This window comes from Bombus flavifrons, chromosome 1, assembly GCF_040668555.2.
Source record: "Bombus flavifrons isolate JBK064 chromosome 1, iyBomFlav1_principal, whole genome shotgun sequence".
Taxonomy (NCBI): Eukaryota; Metazoa; Arthropoda; class Insecta; order Hymenoptera; family Apidae; genus Bombus; species Bombus flavifrons.
In genome coordinates, this window is record NC_138442.1 from 9,349,538 (window position 1) to 9,369,252 (window position 19,715).

Sequence of the window (19,715 nt, forward strand, 5' to 3'; positions counted from 1 at the left end):
TACGTCTTCCACGTACGTGTAGATACACGCGTGTCTTTTCTGCGCGAGGCGGGCTTCCGCGGCCCGTCAGGCCCTTCCGAAGGAGATAGAGGAATCACCAAGAGAACACAGCTCTGTTTCAGCGTTATCCTGACAGAGTCGCGGATCGTGTCGAAGGACCTCGTGGCGTGGAGGACGTCGTACGTGTATGATCGATGGCCTCAGCCACGCCAGCGGCCACCCTCGTCCGACGATGACTCACCGTGTGGCCTCCGTGTGGTTTATACGCGACACAATGTTGCATGATGCCTTTCATTTTTCTTATTTTTTCTCTCATCATTTTCATTATTTTCTTTCTATTTCTTTATCTTGCTGTTTTTATTCCTCTTCTTCCTTTTTTTTTTCAAGTTTCACTCACCTGTGCTGCTGTTGAAACTTCCACAGCTTCGTGTAGATGTCAAAGGTGCGCCCGAAGTAACCCTGCCACTGCTTGTGCCCGTACTGTGGTAAATCCCGTAGCCCGTTGAACAGCTGCTTGCTTTTCTCGAGCAGGTGGCAGAACTCGAGGACGACTTTTCGCTCGTGGTCGTCCATGCCAGCCATCATGACCATCTTTTCGGTGAATCGAGATCGCGGCCACTGGCTGGACGGCCCTTCAGACGACGGTCGCGGTGGCCCCGCGTGATGGCGCCTGGCGATTCCGCCACCCTCTCTTCCTGCACTCTGGACACGGACGCCGCGACCAACGCGCCGACCCAATCAATACTTGCCCACCCCGCATCAGGGGGCGCACCGTCCGTGTCGTACCACGCCACCGAGCACCACGCCACGAGCCACCCCGCACGCGTCGCAACGTCGACCTGAGACATCTGTCTGTTCCGCCGATAGACTCGCTCTTGGACCTCGTTCGCAATATGGGAGCGATCGATAGATTTATTTCGGAGGGTAACTGTCATGGATCTGATGAGCTTCATGGTAAATTGTAGGTTATCAGGCGTTGACTCGTCGGACTGATCTTGCGAGTGGTAGAGAATGTAGGTTGAGCAGGATGTCGCCACTGGTGTTCCGTGGTCGAGGTTCAAACAGCAGAATTTCGCTTAAAGCGGGATTTGGCGGAATTTTGAGGAACGACGGTCATGAGTGTAGAACTAATCCTTTGAATGTTACTGGAATAATCAAGATTGGTTAGAGAAATGTGTTTAATTTTTTTATGATTTAAATTGATCGTGTTTGGAGTAAGTAAAATAGGAATAATATGAAAATATATGTATTACGTTTATATTCCTTATCTGTAGAATCTACCTTCTTTATTGTTCCTTTCATTTGTGGCCCATCCAATTCTTTCAATAATTTATTTATCACCCGTTACGCTTGTTTTCTTAGTTTCAAATCATTCCATGCCCGCTATTTTTAGTGTAATTTTTATAGCTTCAACTTGCATTATATGCAGTGTAGATCTGAGTAAATTGTATGTTTGAATCTGTTGAAATATTTATCTTAAAATATATAGTTCGCTGATAAACTAGTATATAGCGCAACCATATAAAACCAAGAAGAATATTCAGAACGTGTGTTTTTGGTATTTTTAGTTACTAATTTAGTTACTACTACTAATAATAATATTAATAAAGAAAAGATCTATAATAATAATAATAATAAAGAATATTACCTCTAATGATGTAAACAGCAAGTATTTGTTTTTCTTCACTCTTTTCACGTCTTCATCTTCAAATCCTCACCCCACTATTATTTCCAAAATCATTTCACTTCTTCAACCATTTTTCAATTATCCCCTTCGATAAATCGCACGAAGGTTCTTTAAAAGCGATTAAATTTTCGCAGTTTGAAAAGATGGGGAGAGTCGCGAATCTGGAGTGAACTAAGGGGGTGGCGCTCGACACTTTCGTTGTCGTGGCTCGTTACGGCTGCAGAAACGGTGGGAGTTTTGCCGCCCTGGTAGTCGGCTGCCGCCGTCGGCGGAGATTAATTAACTAGATAACGGTCGGTGGCTGCGAGGGAACGTTAGAAAAGGAGGTTCGACGAGAGGGAGTGGAAGAGCGAGACGGGAAATGCTCGTGGGGGTGCGTGGTCACGGTGTAGAAATCCCATGGCTACCGATGGTCTCAAGACGCCTCGTAATGGAGAGTTGTTTTTGAAGATTTTGGAATGTGATGATTTTCCGTAATATTTGTCCATAATTAATTTAGACATTGTGAATATTAATTCTTCTATTAATTATCTGGAATATACATCTTGTTAAATCTGACCTAATCCACTCTATCTATACTAAACATTATACTAACACTATAGCCCATTATGTATATTTTTCTGAACCTAACTAATTAGCGCGTCATCTCATATACAATAAGCTTCATTTTTCTAACAAAAAGGTAAACGATTCTATAACGCAGTATATAATATATTACATACTTTCAATCACATTCCAAACAATAATACATACAGATCAAAGTATACTAAAACATCAATCCTAACTGATACTTCTAGTGTTATATCGTAAAATATAATCGATGTATACACATGTAAGTATCCGTGGTTTGTTCGTAACAATACAGAGAAACCGATAGAGAAAAGGGGAGGAGGTAGAATTGCACGGACATCGGTAGCCATGACGGGGGTTTCAGAGTCGGACGGTGGACTTGGCGTATATCGACTGTGTCGCCTCATCTACAAGTCAATCAGGCTCGCGTGCCAGCGACTCGTGAAGGCGGTTCGGTACACGTAAGTAAGTGGCCGACCGGCCAGCCGGTGCAATACATATACCTGCGGCCGCTGTCCAATACGAGCGTCGACACGGCCACCTTTATGCCGGGTATGCAAGTATAATGTGCCGCTGCATATATGAATGCTTATGGTAATCCGCGCGCGGCACCAGCCTCGTTTCGACGTTGGCCCGGATGCCTGCTAGATAGAGCACGGCCCCTGTCTATTGTTATCGGTCGTTCTCTACATGCACCCGACGCCGCTTTTCCTATGTCCATAGGGTTTGACAGCCAATCCTTGATTCTTATGTTTCCTATAGATATAGATTTTGTGTTAGTTTTGGAAGAGAGAATATTCGAAAAGCGTTGAATTATTGATTTTTTTGAAGGAGACGATGAATTTTATTAATTGTAGGGACTGTTAACCTTACCTTTAAACCTAACCTTTTAGTCCGAAGTTACAAATTGGTTATGTTCGCAACAGCTAATGTAAAATTACGTCGTATTGTAAAATACTACAAAAATAATATCTCAATAGAATCTTTAAGGACATATAGATTTCTTAAATTTAATTTATTTTTAAATATTCGTAACTTAAATATTTTAATTTACGGACTCACCTTTTAAATCTCCAAACATTTACAAACAAAACGATACCAATTTCAATCTTCACTTCCACATACACCACGCATCAAGATAAAGCCCGTTCGAAATGCTTAATAAATAGCCCGAACCAGTCAGACCATTTTATTCTTCTCCAGGTGAGGCAACCACGACAGATTCTAGATTGATTTAGCCGGAAAGCTGAGGATGGATTCTAACCGGTGACTCAGTGGATCAATGTCAGTGTGAATCGTGGTCGAAACCATGGATGAAGCACATGATTCGACCCCATGGCTTGAACCTACCGATGGCAGCCTGTCTGTGAGTATAGACGAGCGATCATATCGGGTCGTTAACTGATATTAATAGCAGGGCGCGGTGAACTCGCTCGTACTGCCTCTGTCTGTCACGTTCTGTCGCTCTTTTGGCCGGGTACTCTGTGTTGTCCTACCTAAGGGACCCTTTGCCCTAATTGTAACAAATTAAATCACGCGATATCGACGATTCCCTCGGGTAAAATCTACGCGCGGCAGAAGCGTGCCGCGATTGTGCACGCCTTTTCAACGCTCTAATCTATTCTCGTCGGACCATTGTTTCCAATTAAAGGGTCCCAGATTTACGCTCAACTACGAGCCATACTTCGGGCTTAGTTACTCTAGATTAGTACAAGATACAGATCTGTAACATAGGTTCGTTTAGGTTTGTGATTTTTATACGTAATATTAAACTGTGTTAAGTCATGTGCCTTGAAGATTTTGGTTTCTATTAAATTTTGAATAGAATTATAGATAGGGGTTTCCTGTACAATAATCGATATTAATAATTCTTAAAGATAATAGTTATTAAATAATTATTGTACAAGTTTCAGCTTCGAGAAATTGGTTTTTCAACTGTAATAAACTGATATTGTTTTTCTTTGATGATTTAGTCTATTTTATATTCTGGAATTTAGTCTGTACCTATCTAACCTAACATAACCTCAATCTGTATCACTCAAGATCCAAGGAATCTGACGAGTGCTATTCAAGACTGAACAATCCCAGTTAAGAACGTTCAAAATTAATAAATAATTTGTAAATATCTTATTTTGAGAACAATGATAAAAATCGTATAACTCTAACTGTTTCCCTCTTTTTTCCAGATTTTTAGCAGGTATGGTGAACCTTTTGCGAAGCAACCGAGAGAAATCTTCCTCCAGAACGTTGGGCTAGATTTATAAGCATGCGAATAAACTCTTTTTAATATGCAGCACTAACCTGTTGAATGCATTGTGTTCGTGACAAGCAGTGATTACATTTGTTCTCTCGAGTTAGATACATTTTTTATCATTTCAACGATCGTGTTACCGATGATAACCGCGTTAACCGCTGTTCGGTATCGTTGTAGATCAAGGGTGCTTTAATATATTACTTTCTGGTCTCGCGGCTAACTCGATGAAAACCGACCAGAAAGAACAATGAAAGGGAAGCCAGAAAATTTGTTGCAGTAACTGATTCTCCTCGTAAAAATTCCTTTTGTATCTGAATAAAAATATTCAAACAGCCCATACTTTTCCTATATTTCTTACTAAATGACTAAAAATTAACCATCTTCACTCTACGTGGCAACAGAAATAAATTTATGTTCTTACTCTCTTTCACTTTCAAGTATCCTTCTAGATATAAAGTTAAAAGCTAAAAAAGCTAACAATGTGATGCTTTAATATATTCTCTGATACAAATAAGAGCAAAGACACTTCCTTTGTTCTCCAAATTCCTTAATATCTCTTTATCCTAATCCTTAGCAACAATCTATATAAATATTAGTAAAAAATGTATTATATTTTTCCACACAAACAAGAGCAAAAAGAAGCAAACACAAACACTTCAATTCGCCGATAACTCTTGACTTTAACTTCTGATAAAGATCTGTATAAACATTCTTACAACTCCAAAAATATATAGGCTACCATTAATATTTAAATATTTTTCTAATTCTTTCAAGTCTAAAAATATATCAAAATAAATCTAAAGATAATGTATACTAATATTTAAATAACTGTTTCACATTTTCCAAGCTTTCGACTATTTCTTATCCCTAACAAGAGCCTATCTATCATCCAATAAAAAGAAAGTGGAAAAAAAGAGGGAAGAAGAACTAAAGTGCAAGGATTTCGATGCGTGGTACGACAAGGAAAAGAGAAGAAACTCGGGAAAACTAAAAAGAATGGTAACAGAGACGACTTTTGATATTTCCTGGCTTTACCATTAGCCAGACACAGTCCTCTAGTCGGCGAGGGTAGCACGGTGGATGCGGGGAAAGCCTCAGGAAGCTCTAACTCACGGGCAAAGGGGCAACCCACACCGTTCACCCGAGCCAGCCCCTGCCATTAACATTAACCGAGCACATACAGGGTGTTTGCAATGGCATTATCGATCGGTCCGGTGAAAAAAGACCAGCGAATCGAGCACTTTGTACGATACGTGCAGGAAACGCCTAGTTTACATTCACGAAACCCGGCTAAATGCCGATAGACTCGTTTTCGGCCTCTATCCACCGTACCCGACCCGTTCGTGATTGCCGACAACAATACGGATCATCCTGATTCAGAGAGAAAGAGAGAGAGAGAGAGAGAGAGAGAACATTTTCGACATGAACTGATTATCCTTCGGATTCTCTTGGAAGAGGAAGACTCTATTTTGGGCGCTTGCAGGATTCTATTGCCAACCAAGGGTGATTTGGTTTGAGTGCTATCTTGTTCTTAGTATCAGCGTAGAAGAATATGGAAGTGACCTTTCTTTTGGTTGAATGATTTCTGGATGAAATATTGGAAGTGAGCAATTTATTATTTTAAATAGAATAAATATTTTATTCTAAATAGAAGAAAAAGATTCTATCTATGGAGTCCTCCAAATTATTTTTTGCCTGGTTAAGCGATTCTTGGGATAAGCACTGGGATGATGATGATTCTTTTATGTCTTTAGAGAGAAAATTTATTATACTGTGTACGAGATAAATATTTTCTTCCAAACGTAACAGTGGCCTTAAAAAGAAATGGGAAATTTAAGTGGGTTGTTTATCCTCTAAGTTTGTCTTAAGTAAGTATTGAAATGACATGATATTCTGAATGAGATAAACACTTTATTCGCCATAATTAGTAAGATGGTACCACGAAAGTAAAGAGTAAGTTGTTAAAAAATATAACAAATAAAGACATGAGAAAACTTTTATCGCCGTTCTTTATCAATTCTCATATTCTACAGCAATTTTCAACCCTATTTCTAGTATCGCACAGATGCACAATCTCTAAACCAAACGCAACCCAATAATCCTTCAAACCCCTGCAATTTCGCAGAAAAAGAAACAAAAATTTCCTTATTATTTACCTAGTGATTCGTGAATAATCGATTAAAGCGATCACCGTTAAGAATCAGTCTCAGATCGAGCAGTTCTTCTCCGTTTCAACAATCATCCCCCTTGGCCAGTTCGTTTCCGGTGGAAATCACGAACCATGTCTAGCCGTGGCTCGTTGTTCATGCGTGAAGCCTCCGATCGTGAAGCAAGGAACGATGTCAATCGTGCGAGAAACATCGAACCTTTTGTGTCCTGATCGATGAGTGAGTTTTCGTGTCCGGATCACTGTGGATCCGTGCTACTTCCGGTCGCGGCCATCGTCAACCGTTTCCACGTATAATCGGCTATGCACGGTATGCTGCTCGTCTCACTTTCTCACTATCTACGGATAAAAGTTATAAGAAGTGAGATATGGTGTAACAATTTTTTGGGATAAAGGGAGATGGGGGTTGATAAAGCCATGTTCTTCTTACTGAAAGAGGTAAGATGGTTTGGGGATGTAGAAGAATGTTGGTTGAGTGCAAGTCCGTGGATAAAATTGGTTCTACGTTATTAGGTTCCAGGCCTGTGAATCTGTGAAGAAAATAAGAATATTATTAGGTGAATAGACATTGGGAAGAAATAGAAGAAAGATCTACGGCTAGGACTGTTTAAAGTTTAAAGAGACAGTTCATACCTATGTATAATTTTCTTAAAACCAAATTGAGATCAGCAACAAACATTTGCAAATTATAATCTGATTTAGATCCGAAGAACTACGAAAAACAATAGGACCGAATTTTCTATAGCGTAGTAATGCGATCTTGAAAATGAGAGACCGATAACAATAACACGTGAATTCGCGTTGATCGCTACGGTTAACGAATAGAACGATAACGATACATGGTTATCGACGATATGTTGGAACATATACCGGCGGCTGGCCGCCAGCACCCTTTCGAAATCGTGCCCTGGCCACGTGTCCGACGTGTCGCGCCCCCGTTGTTACTGCACGCCGTAGATCAGATAATTTTCGTACAAGCAGATACCCGGTGGAAAGGCGGGAACGTATACGCCATGACCTTGCATAAAGATCACGAGATAACATTGATATATTAATCGAATTTACTACTTATCCTGGGAATGTTATTAGCTCTACAAAATCTCTACGTGTTCATGGATATTGCTCTCGTTTAGTTTTGGTTTAGAATTGTTATTATAGTATTATTATTGTATGGCTAAATTTATGGAAACGAGTAGATTGATTTTCTTAGCATTTGATATCTCTCTTGACAATTATTTTTTGGTAAAAATATTAATTTAAAGAGAAAAGATTAATCTATCTTTGATCTAAGCGCAATAACAAGCAAAGTATGATCCAGTTGTGTCGCATAAAGATTAGCAGATAACGTTGAATTATTCATAAAAACAATCTGTTATTTTGGAAATATTACTAGCTAGATGGGGCGTATAAAAGTTTATAGGTATTCTTCTTACCTAACTATGGTCTAGGATAATTTAGGATATTACTTTATCTAAGTTGGATTTAAAGTAATTTTAATCCCACGCTTACTCAAAATTCCATATTTAAATCTAACATCATTTCCAATCAATGCACTTAACTGAAGCTACAAAGAAATAGACGTTGTTCTTACCACATCCTCTTATTTTAGAGCGTTGGAAGATCTAAGTGGATAAATCCCCGCGAATCGGAGGTGAAAGACATTTAGTTGGAAATATTGGATTATTGTAAAGGCCCATTACGGAGTACAATTGAAAGCTCAATGTTCCCGTCATCTTGAACCTATGCCAAAGTCCCATGACCGCTGCACGCCAAACTTCGAGCTCTTGTATGCAACAATCTTCCTTCTGTTTTGCTTGAAAACCCTCCTCCTTTCTTTTTCGTTAACTTCTTCAGTCGCTATAAAGATGTCAACATATTGATTCCAAATTAAATTTAATCACATCAAGAAGAACTAGCAATTTCCTCAATTTTCTCATCAAGTAGTAAATATAATAGATGCAATATTAAAAATAAAAAAGTATTACAAAACACTTTGCAATGTTGTATAATTCTAGTCTTTTCCAAAGACCACCGTAGAATGTCCAACAAACAGTATTTATAGTCTGCCTTTATGCTTAGACTATTTTTGTCAAGCATTAAGCATGGACTTTAATTATGAAAATCGTTCCGGTTTTTTATCCTAATATTTCTTCTTTGCGTTTGAGAAACTTCACCGTCTATGGGGCTTTTCTACTGTGTATTGGATCTAAAATACCAACATAAAATATTCGAGCCAATAATATAGTATTATATTATGATATTAAAATTAACTACTTTCTTTTGTTCAATGAATTTTTCATTTTTCATTTCATCGTATTTAACATGGAAAATTCGGAGTAAAATAAATCTGGAGATCAATGAAAGATCCTTATCCGTATCTGTCCCTTTCCAGAAAAGTTAAAGGATATGCATTCAATACATTTCAACTTTTTTAAACAAAACATCCATCTGTGAGTGTATCCCTAACTATATCTTAAAAAATTGTACCTAATTAAATTTTGTGGATCTCATGACAATAGTTTCCTTTAAAAAATATTTAGAGGGCCACTCGAAGACATCCATGACCCAAAAAAGGTAACTGGAAGCCAAAACGCAACACCTCCGAAGATTGAGAAACTCTTAAGAGACCGATCACCCCAACGAAGACGTTATTGTAAATCCAACGCATCCAAAAAAGAAAAAAAACAATAGATATATGATGAAAAAAGTGAAATTGAGCTCCTGACAAAGTGCAACAAACACAGTGATATACGCCAAACAAATATGAGAGACAAGGACGTAGAACGTAGTAGTAGAAACAGGTCAGATAAGGACAGGCGGAGAGAGAGAACGAGAGAGAGAGAGAGAGAGAGAGAGAGAGGGAGAGAGAGAGAGAGAGAGTGAGAGGGACAAGCAGGAAGGGAGAGGAAAGATCCACCCTGGTGGATGATCCCGCCTCTAAGGAGCCGCTTCATGCCAGAGCCGTTCACGAGGGGGTTAGCAACCAACCCTCCTACCTCCTCCACCGCCATCTCCACCCTCTCTCCCGGCGTCCCGGCGCAGGCTCCGATACACAGCCAATCGTCGGACCGCGACTGATAACGACGCTGCCAAATGTGCGTCCGTCGCATCGCGGCCGAGTTCGCCACGGTGGTCCACGCGTTTCTCGCAGCCTCGTTACATCCTCCGGGGTTGTAATCCGCTCGGATAGCCGGCTATCGGCCATCGTACGCCGGTTCATTTGGTTGTTAAGTCTGTTTCACCTGTCTGCTTTAGTTGAAGCTACGGCTTCCTTTGGATTTTATTTTATGTATCGTTGAATCTCTTTGCTATCATTCAATCCGCGTGTTCATCCAATGTTGCTGACTTCCTGGTTTGGTTCTCCTCGTTGAAGTTTTCTTCTCATTGAAGGATACTTGAAAGAGGAACGAGGTTTTAGTATTGGGTGAAGTATATATAGATCGTGGTTAGGATTTTATTGCAAGTGAGGAGGTGAAGGTTTGAGACTTGGTTTGAGCTACCTGGTGCGAAAGACGAACTGGATTTGACGGTGCTGGATAAGGCTACACGCAGGACCCCGCATTGACGGTGAGTTGGATCTCATTTTGGACTTTTCAGTTGATTGTGATTGCATGTATTATTGTACCTATAATATGAAAACTGTAATATGAAAACAGCTTAGTAAGCAATGTAGTAAATAAGAGTTTGGAATATTTTTAACCAAAATAAGAGTACTATTTATGTAGTTTGAGAGTTAATGATTCTGTAGTTGTAATTGTATAAGAGTAATGTAATAAATAGTACAGTAAGTAAGGATGTTGTAGAAAATTGTAATAAATAGTATAGGAAATAAGAGCTTAAAACAACTCTGAAATAGATGCCCTGATAATTCAGAAGTCAATGACTCTACAATGACTGAGGTTTATCTGCCTGCTTTGCCTTGGAATTAGGCTTATTTTGACAATAAGAAAAAACCGGCGAAGTGCCGGTTTCCACATTAACATCATGAACAAAAGATCTTGTTGTAGCAAATACATTATACATTATAGTGTTAAATTCATAATAAAACATTTAAGTATAGAAAAAATGATAACACAATCTCGGACGCTAATAAACGATGTTCAATTGATATATAGCGCATATAATGATTATTAAGTTTAAGTCAAATAGAATAGTTACAAGATCATGAGATTTGTATAAATCATTTTACCGTTACATTCATACATACAGTCAGACAGGGTGTAATATCGCTTCCACCATTCGTGAAAAATAACTACAATGATTTAGAGGCGTACAGTAGTGGAACTATCCGAACATTTATCGCCTCGTGGGCGAATTTCCGATAACCGCCGAATAAAAATCGGCACGTTTATTATTCCCGATTCTTTCCCACGGGTTTTACCGGTTCACGTTTATGATATACACTGTGTACACCCTCGTGAACACCAGCCTCACCTGTCTGCACGCATGTTTCGCGTATTAACCGCTCCGGCGTGTATCTTCAACGCTAAATTACCGCCCACGTTCGCATTTTTCCTGCCGACTCTTTTATTGGCCCGCACTCTACACCACGTTGTTATTCATTTTTTTAACGCCTCGTAAATTTTACAAATCCTCCCCCATTTGTCTCTCTTGTATCAACGTTTTTTGTTTCGTGTCATAATATCTCTTATGCAAGATTTCTTAACCCATTAAAGATCAATTAAGGCAACATTTCATTTACAATTTTTCACAATCAATTTGCATCATTGGATTTTGACATCCTTAACATTCCGACTGTAAAAAGAAACTCTAAAAATCCACTTAATATCTTTTTCATTATTATTTCATATACCTAGATTCTACAATTTAAAGTTAAAATTAAAAATTTTAAGTTAGCCTTTAATTGGTTACATCCATTTTTGTCTTTGCTCTTCTTTTCTCTTTGCTGTTTAATTCGGAAATTTCTGTTACACCAAGTAAGAAGAATTCAAAACTTACTCGAGTCTATCGTTAAATAAGTGTTCTTGTTTTCTGTGGGGTTCTGTTCACTGGTTATCGTTTGGCTCTATTTTCGTCGTTAAAGAATTCCTGTTTTTAGAGGAAGAGCGCCTCGTTCAGGTAATATCCATGTTTTCCTCGCTGTCCTCTCTTTTCATCGATGAACTTTGTCATGTATTAAGCATGGATCGTGATCATGGAAGTCGTTCCGGTTTTTATCGCTGTACTAGTATTTCTGCTTTTCTCGTCTGAAAAACGTCATTGCCCCTTGGACTTTGTATTTTGCATATTAGAAGAGAAATATCGAGATAGAATATGTATATCGAATCAAGCGCCTAGCATTATGCCTTGGTATTAATATTAATTATATTCTTCTCTTTTTCTTGTTCACCTCCTGTTGTGCAATAAATGGGAGGCTTTTTGTGCGATTGTATTTAATATTATACAGCGAATCTCAGGATTAATTTTAAATGGTTAATAATCATCGTCAACATTCCTTTATGTTTATTATGGGATCATAAGGAAGAATACATCTACAATTAAGGAAAATATTACTGCAAATCTTGGGATTCTATGTATTACTTCTGTAAAATTAATGTGCAGTATAAACTCTATATCTTACCAAGTTCCAACAATTATGAATTATATATCTATAAAAATCATATATATATGTATTAATTTCTTTTCATCTATATTGTCATTAAAACAGTACTTTACCTAACAGAAGAATCCAGAATTCTTCCTTCTTTTCAAACAAATTCAACATCCAACAACTATAAATCATATATCAAACCACAATAGGATATCAACCACCAGACATTACAAGCAACAAGGCAAATTCTGTTTAAAATAGAACAATTTGGCAATCTTTCTCCTTTGCAAAAGTGTCCAATCTTTAATAACCATAAATCAGACCTCAGTTTGATTCTAAGACTTCATTGAAAGATCAAATACCAATTTTATCTAGTCACCAAGAAACCATCATGCAATTCTTTCTAACCCATCATTAGACAGCACCAACAACAAGAAACAATTTATAAAAGTATACTGTACCTAAAAAAGGACACAACAACCAAACATTCTCCTTTTAAACATAATCATTAATATAGAATCAAATACCAATCTTCAATAACAATACCATACTAATCACCAGAGTTACAAGAAACCAAGCAAACCATCATGTAATTACCTGTTCATCAAAAGAGCGCTCAACCTAAAACAGAGTGAATCCAGCATCCGTCCTACGATTCCATTGCACACAAGCAAAACCAAACAGACCATCATCGAATCATCCGGTAAGAAAACGCAGCAAGGTAGACGCATGTATGGTTTTCTCCCTCTTTCGTATTGAAAGTACGCGCGGCCGCATCGTCCGCGACACAGTGCATTTAAATAGTGTGTGTAGGTACATGCGAGAGAGAGTTTAGACGAGGTAGGCAGAGGGGTTTCCGGCGAGCGTTAACAGAGTAACAGAGTGATGTAATGAGGCCCGGAAGCAGGCAATTTGCTGGCCGCGGCGGCCGCAGTTGCGCGAGACAACCTGCCCGGAGTACCTTCTTCTTGATATCAGGTCCAGCCTCTTCACCAACCGATATCCGACAATCCTGTGTCGCCACTGATCAATCCAGACGGCGCACGTGCCGTAACCATAGTGATCCCGCCAATCCTTTACGAAATCTTCGATAGAAAGATCGATCGGTCCATTGTTTACTTCAAATACTTTAGTGAAATTTTACAACGTTTCTCCAACGATGTTTCGTCGCTCCTGTGTTTCTCTTATCAAGTTCCGTCGTTGAAACACAGCGTCCTACAAATGTACAAGAGATTAGTGTGATACTGATTAGAGGTTAAGAAGATAGAAACACAAGACAGTCGAATGTGAGAAGAGTATGAAGCTCTAGCTACGTCTACGTTTAGAGAAGATTTATACATACCCAATGTATGTCGCCATTATTTTGGTGCGAAATATGTCAAATGATTCGTAAATCTGTGCCCTAGGACAAGTCTTACATTATTGTCGTCTGTTCGAGAACGAGCTCAATATTATTATACCAGAAACATAACATACACTATGTATTAATAGTATGTGTGCAATAACAATATATGCGTAATAGTGTATACTAATATAAAAATTTGTTTTTAACGAGAGGATATAGATATATACAGACAAATCATACGAATTTTTCTGGCATTAGTTACTATCTGATATTGAAAGTTCACTGGATAAAACTCCATGGAATTAACTAGTGTTGTTATTCCTAAAACGTATAGTATACATATATATAGATAATATATGTATAATAGGACTATACGTATGATGATATATACTGCTATAAAAATCTGTTTTCAACGAGGAGATTTATAGTAGATGCATAATATTATATGCATATAGAAGGATCGTATGAATTTTCCTCATATCAATTGCTATTTAGTATTGAGGATTAACTGGATGGGACGCGGAAACCGTATACTTGCGGCCCGCCGGAGGTGCATCGTGATTATGTGACAGTTTTGTGAACGTGATTAAATTGACCTCGATACATTGTGGACATCCGTGCGGTGCGTTTAATTCCGAACTGTGTTTTCGCTGCTTTCCACTCAATTCATCGTTTTCGATGACACCTACGAATTTATAAAGAAAAAGAAAAAAACGATGTTTCGTGTAAAACCTGATTAGATCTGGAAGAAATCATCGTTTCAAGTTGGAGGAAAAAGAAAGAGATTCTATCTTTTTCTTTTCTTATCGAGAAGACGATCGATGGTCAGCGTGTACGGTGTGCAGCTCGCATTTTATCGTGGACATCGTCGCAGTGACAGCAGGTAAAACTCGCGTCCATTTTTCCTCTGGTCATTGTTCGTTTCCGGTTAGTCGAATAATTCACGTAACTCGTAGGAGGAAGTGACAGATGTCGTGGATACGTAGAGAACACAGAAAGAAGAATTTTGTTACTGGAAAAGATCTATATTTTTATATATACAGACAACTGTAAGAAGAAATACTATTTATCGTTTCCTCTTTGAAACTTCTTTATTATTTTTATTGTGCTTGATTTGTGATAAAGATATATGATTTATGACGATTACGATGTACATATACATAAAACAGAGGAAAAGGGATCGTGTTTGTGGAAGGAAGACATATTTTTACACAGAGAAAATTGTAAGGAGAAATGTTACTTATTTTTTCTCTTTTTAAATGTCTTTTTTAAAATTTTTGTTGGATTAATTTGAGATGGAGAGTGAAAATAACGTTCATGAAGATAACGATGCAAATGTCATTGTGGTATCACTTTCGGAATTCCGATGGAAGGCGATAAAGTTGGAGGCCGAGTCGATAAAATGTAGATCGGCCGGTAGATGCAACGCGGTAACCGCCTGCTCCTCTCTAAATTACGACAGATCGATTACGAGTTCCCGCTCGTTACGTGCACGTAATCTACCTCCAGTTAGCCGTTCGTTCGCGGCTATCTTCTCTGCCACCGGATTCTGAAGTCTCTCGGTGACTCTTCAAGATTTCCTATTCGTTGCAAGGTGTAAAGACATATTATGTATTTTTGAATGTATTTTAATCTTCAGAAACTAAATTCACAATCTTTTAGAAAAATTATAACGCGTGTAAATTATAAATCATAGTAACTCATAATGCTACTTTAAGAAAAATATACTACATTACACAATTTTAATTACTTCCTTTTAATACGTTTGAAGTAGCATTTTGGAAGTCTCTATCCAATTATTTTGTAATTTTTAAATCATTGGATGCTGTAGAAATATAGTATGTATCTGCATTCTTTTTTATAAAGCTATGTTAGGTTTCAAAATTTACATTTAGTTGCATTAAAATTTTCAAATTGCTGAGAAAATGTACAGTATATATTCTTTTCTCAATGCAACATTCAACTTTGGAAACCTGCATTGAGTTATTTTTAAAGTTCTAAATCGTTGGAAGATATAGAAATGTACTATATTTTTTTTAATGTAATATTAGGTTTAAGAAATTTGCATTACGTTGCATTGATATTTTCAAACGTATAAAATTAATATATGTATTAATAATACAGTATATTGTTGTTTAGGAATGCTATCAAAAAACAGCATCTTTCTTAATGGATTAGGATGCGTTGATTGATTAATTGATCGAGATATCGTGCATGTTCGGAACGTCATTGCGGTGTCATGATCCGAGATAATCCGTAATGGATAGATCGTAGATATAGGATTTAGGTAACGATCTGTATAATCTATTAACAGACACCATTCTTGATGTGTAAGTTATCAATGATTCACGATGATTATCAAGCACAGAATTTCACTTAATTACTCGAAGATGATAGTTATTAATTAAAACCATTAAAAAAAGATATTTATTCGATGATTCATCTATCGAATAATTTAATCTACCGGTTAATACTCTTATTCTTTTGATGAACAAATTTTCAATTATTCTTTACCGATGGTCTTTCCAAGTGCTTTATGTATTCTTATTTTTAATTACGTTTCTTGCGTGAGAAGACAAGTTCTGTGTAATAAGAGCACCAGCTGGTTTATAAGTAAGAAACTTTCATGCGCACATGCGCGTTCGATTTAATTCGATCGTGACTTTACCGGATGCTTTGAGGGTCCTTTAATGATCCTTAACGACACTGCTTACTGTAATACACGAGTACTAGCGAAGAGTCGCAGTAATCCATGCTCTGTCAATACTGTCGTCTATGGATTCTCTTCTTCCCTTTGTCATTCGTTGCCAAATTAGAAGAGATAGAATCTATATCATAGAGTATATCTTATTGTTAGTGAGAAATATTTAGAAGTCAATGAAAATTTGTTTATGTCATTTTTTTATTATTTACGCTGCTTTTCTATTGTTCATATTGCTCTTCTATTATTTACATTCTTCAATTCTCTTATAATACTCTTCGTCATTTGTCTCATCTGTTAATATAATATAACATAGATTTTATAATATTATATTCATATGCCTTTATTTCTCATCTTGATGAAAATGATACTTTAAAATATCTGATGGTAAAGCGACACTTTGTCATATAAGAATAACAGAGAGCCAAGAACGATGTGGCGTAAATCGGTCAAATGTCCTGTGTTTCATAAAAATTTGATTACACTTTGATTGATTTTTTTGATTGATTTGATTGATTTTTCAAATTATAAAAACATATTGCGCCAGATAATAAAGTTATAATTTCATTAATCTGATTAAATAAAGTTAAAAGGAGAATTCGATTAATTTTTCAGGGGCTCTTTGGTGATGTACGACAGCGCTAGCTGTTCGTACGCAGGTGCGCTCGAATTAAAGGGAGCCTCCGGGGCCGGAGCCGCGGCCGCGGCCGCAGGAGTAACCGCGGCCGGTGTTAAGCAGGAGAATTGGCCATACCGTGGCTTGACCTGCGGTAGCACCTTCCAGAGGCTCAAGGAGAGCGTCGACAAAGCGAAACAGGCGCTCGCCGACCGCGGTGGATATCTATCCGGTGCTTTCTCGCCGCCACCACGTGCCAATCCATCCACCATTTCACCAACCACGTCTATCACCGGTGAGTCTATCAAAATACTATGTAGTGAAATGTTGTTTACTGTAATTAGATTGTGTTTGTTCATGTAGGTGGAAGATTTTATAGAGGATAATGAACGTGGAACAATATTTTGCTTTTTGGCATTGATAATGGCAGTGCTTAAGTGATGCAATGAGAAGTTATGAGATTTTCTTAAAGATTTTATTCTTAAAAATGAAGAAAGTTTTTGTAATTTGGATGCAGCTAACTTAGCCTGTTACATTGTAGAGACATTATAAATAATAATATTTGGTTTTAGATCTTGTTGATTTGGTGTAAGATATTGTTGATTGTGTTTGATACTACTAAAAGAGCAAGTGATTATTAAGATTAGAGTAAGATAGAGTAAGATAAGTAGAGTAAGATTTAAAAGAAGGTTTTGTATGATAGAAGAACTGTACTTTTATGAAGTTTAGTTGTACAATTTCTTCCTTGTTTATTTATGTTATTATCAGTGCCAAGAAGTAATAATATTATGGTTTTATATTTCATTCTGATAAAAGAACTAGGGATTGATAACTATGACAAATTTATTAATTCCGAAACACATAATGTGATATATGAGGAAGAGTTGAAGAAAAGATTAAGTAGGTTGTGTGATAGGACGATTTGATACACAGGTCTTGAATTAAGGAGTTCAAAAGTGGATTGCTATTAAGGAAATGAAGAATTATCGAGGAACTCTATGGTATTTGGATTGGATCAAATTATACAATATCGCTGATATGAAAAGAATTTGATAATCCTTGTGATTAAGAAAATAATATTCTCTAGCACTTTAATAACTCTATTCTTCGTTTAATGAATCAATCCAGTAAATTATACCTGTATGTTTCATCAACGTATCGTGGCTTGACAGAAGTCGCTGGAAATAAAATGGAAATACATAATCCGCGAATCGTATGTCGTCACGCGATTTCCTTTCTTTTGTCGATGATTGATATACACTCACTGGAACTCGGTAAGGTGTAAAAAAAACATTTGAAAGTAAAATGAAACGAATATTGTTTTAGGCCTTATCTCGAAGCTTAACTTTTCCTTCTGCTCTGTACCACCTGTCTTGACACAAGCTTTCACGTACTCCATCGAGTTGCGTGTGCTTTTCCACGCGTACTTGCGTGACACGCGATTAACATAGGAAACGTCGTTAACCAACCAAACGCAATTAGCTCGTAATACAATTTAATTACACGATCGGTTAGCCTGTACCTGAGTTGAATGATAAATCTGTAAATGAATTGGAAATAATAGCGTTATAGATAATTTAGCTTTTACGTGTAATGATAAAATAGGATATTCATATCCTTATTATCCGAGCCAATCTGAGGTAGATGATAAATTTGCGAATAAAATAGAAATATGATATTTACGAATAAAGTAGAATGTTATAAACACTTTTCTATACTGACATTAAAAATTTGATAAATAAAATTATGTTAGCTGTGCTGGTCAATGAAATTGAAAAACTTGTTACGACTAGAAGATGTGGAGTTTTGTTCAAACGTGACTGCTTGCTCTGTGTGTATAGATATACATTTATATCATCGAAACTTTTGCAGAAGTTTCTATCGACCTATCAGCAATTATCAGAATATCATATATATCTAACACACAAAATTTAGTTATTTAGAACATTCACGCTTTTATATGCATATTCAAATAATTTTTGCCACCGAAATAATAACGAGCATGACTAATATTAGAAGCTAAAGGACAGCGAAACGTGAATGAGTCAGTGGCACACAATCGCTGGGAACTCGCAAGTCGTTAATGGTCATGGCAATTAAATCGAGTCACTTTTTTTTCATGAATTTCTCATGATTTCGTGATGAAGGATCTAATCGAACGCCACGATCTTGATCGTACCGTTTTTCTCACGTTATTTGTTCTAGATACTTAAATAAGACTTCGGATGAATGTGATTAAGCGTTGCAATGAGTGTGATTAATTGCTTAATTGCAATTAAAATTGTAATACAATAAATGGGTACAATACATTAAAAAAATGGGTTTAATACATAAATGGGTTTAATACATTAAAAAAAACTAATATAATTGAGAAACAATCAAACGAATAATATCCTCATAAGAAAACACAGACACTAATTTCTCCAATACTATAGTATCCAAATATCAATAAGCGTCATCCTAAGTACGTACAATTCTGTTTCAAACTGAATAAAAATCCACACTTATTAATTTTGCCAATAGAACGTACATGTTCGTGGTAATTGCAAGAAAAAGAATGTATTATACAAAATCTATTACTTTTGTCAAATTTAATACGTAGTTTCGTGTATATATGCACACTACTGCGCATAAGTATTTAATTTAATTTAAATAAGTAATTATTACAAATATACAAAATATACTTGAAACGAAGCTCAGGCTTAATCTAATTCTCGCTTCTCATCTTATCTCAGGCAACCGTATACAGTTGGCAAATTTTGATGAAGACAATAATTGACACCAATCAGTATAAATAAAAGGATAATACTTGAGGATGGATGAA

At 37.0% G+C, this 19,715-nt stretch overlaps 2 protein-coding genes and 2 long non-coding RNA genes across 15 annotated transcripts in view; 2 read left to right on the top strand and 2 right to left on the bottom strand.

The window, feature by feature from the left end:
• Nucleotides 1-2,737, bottom strand: part of LOC138178208 (protein SCAI) — a 26,882-nt gene extending 24,145 nt beyond the window's left edge. For 3 of the 5 annotated variants that reach the window (XR_011172633.1, XR_011172631.1, XM_069109825.1), the window contains exons 1-3: nucleotides 1,649-2,736; nucleotides 1,282-1,459; nucleotides 398-1,145 (exon numbers count right to left, since the gene is read on the bottom strand). Coding sequence is in view for 3 of the 5 variants with exons in the window: in XM_069109825.1 (XP_068965926.1) it covers nucleotides 398-591 (194 nt within the window). In the remaining 2 variants the exon portion in view is untranslated. Of the gene's footprint in view, nucleotides 1-397; nucleotides 1,146-1,281; nucleotides 1,460-1,648 lie in introns of all 5 variants that reach the window. The other 2 variants (XM_069109812.1, XM_069109805.1) reach the window with 2 other exon arrangements.
• Nucleotides 1-5,321, top strand: part of LOC138178276 (uncharacterized) — an 8,763-nt gene extending 3,442 nt beyond the window's left edge. The window contains exons 2-3 of the long non-coding RNA XR_011172664.1: nucleotides 3,461-3,623; nucleotides 4,444-5,321. This is a non-coding gene — a long non-coding RNA (uncharacterized LOC138178276). The remainder of the gene's footprint in view (nucleotides 1-3,460; nucleotides 3,624-4,443) is intronic.
• A 4,611-nt stretch (nucleotides 5,322-9,932) lies between these two features.
• LOC138178267 (uncharacterized) lies at nucleotides 9,933-13,093 on the bottom strand. Of its 4 annotated transcripts, none has more exons than XR_011172649.1 (6): nucleotides 12,827-13,093; nucleotides 12,355-12,690; nucleotides 12,260-12,287; nucleotides 11,638-11,885; nucleotides 10,179-10,317; nucleotides 9,933-10,072 (listed from the first exon to the last, which is right to left on the bottom strand). It is a non-coding gene; the product is annotated as an uncharacterized LOC138178267 (long non-coding RNA). The 4 variants fall into 4 exon arrangements; XR_011172647.1 differs by having other exon boundaries at nucleotides 10,179-10,303; nucleotides 11,638-12,170; XR_011172646.1 differs by having other exon boundaries at nucleotides 11,638-12,170.
• Nucleotides 10,040-19,715, top strand: part of Ets65A (DNA-binding protein D-ETS-3) — a 65,644-nt gene continuing 55,968 nt past the window's right edge. The window contains exons 1-3 of one of the 5 annotated variants that reach the window (XM_069109863.1): nucleotides 13,166-14,457; nucleotides 14,531-14,623; nucleotides 16,891-17,186. In XM_069109863.1, the coding sequence (XP_068965964.1) occupies nucleotides 14,544-14,623; nucleotides 16,891-17,186 (376 nt within the window). In that variant the 5' untranslated portion in view covers nucleotides 13,166-14,457; nucleotides 14,531-14,543. Of the gene's footprint in view, nucleotides 10,246-13,165; nucleotides 14,458-14,530; nucleotides 14,624-14,916; nucleotides 15,169-16,890; nucleotides 17,187-19,715 lie in introns of those variants that run through there. The other 4 variants (XM_069109844.1, XM_069109873.1, XM_069109855.1 and 1 more) reach the window with 4 other exon arrangements.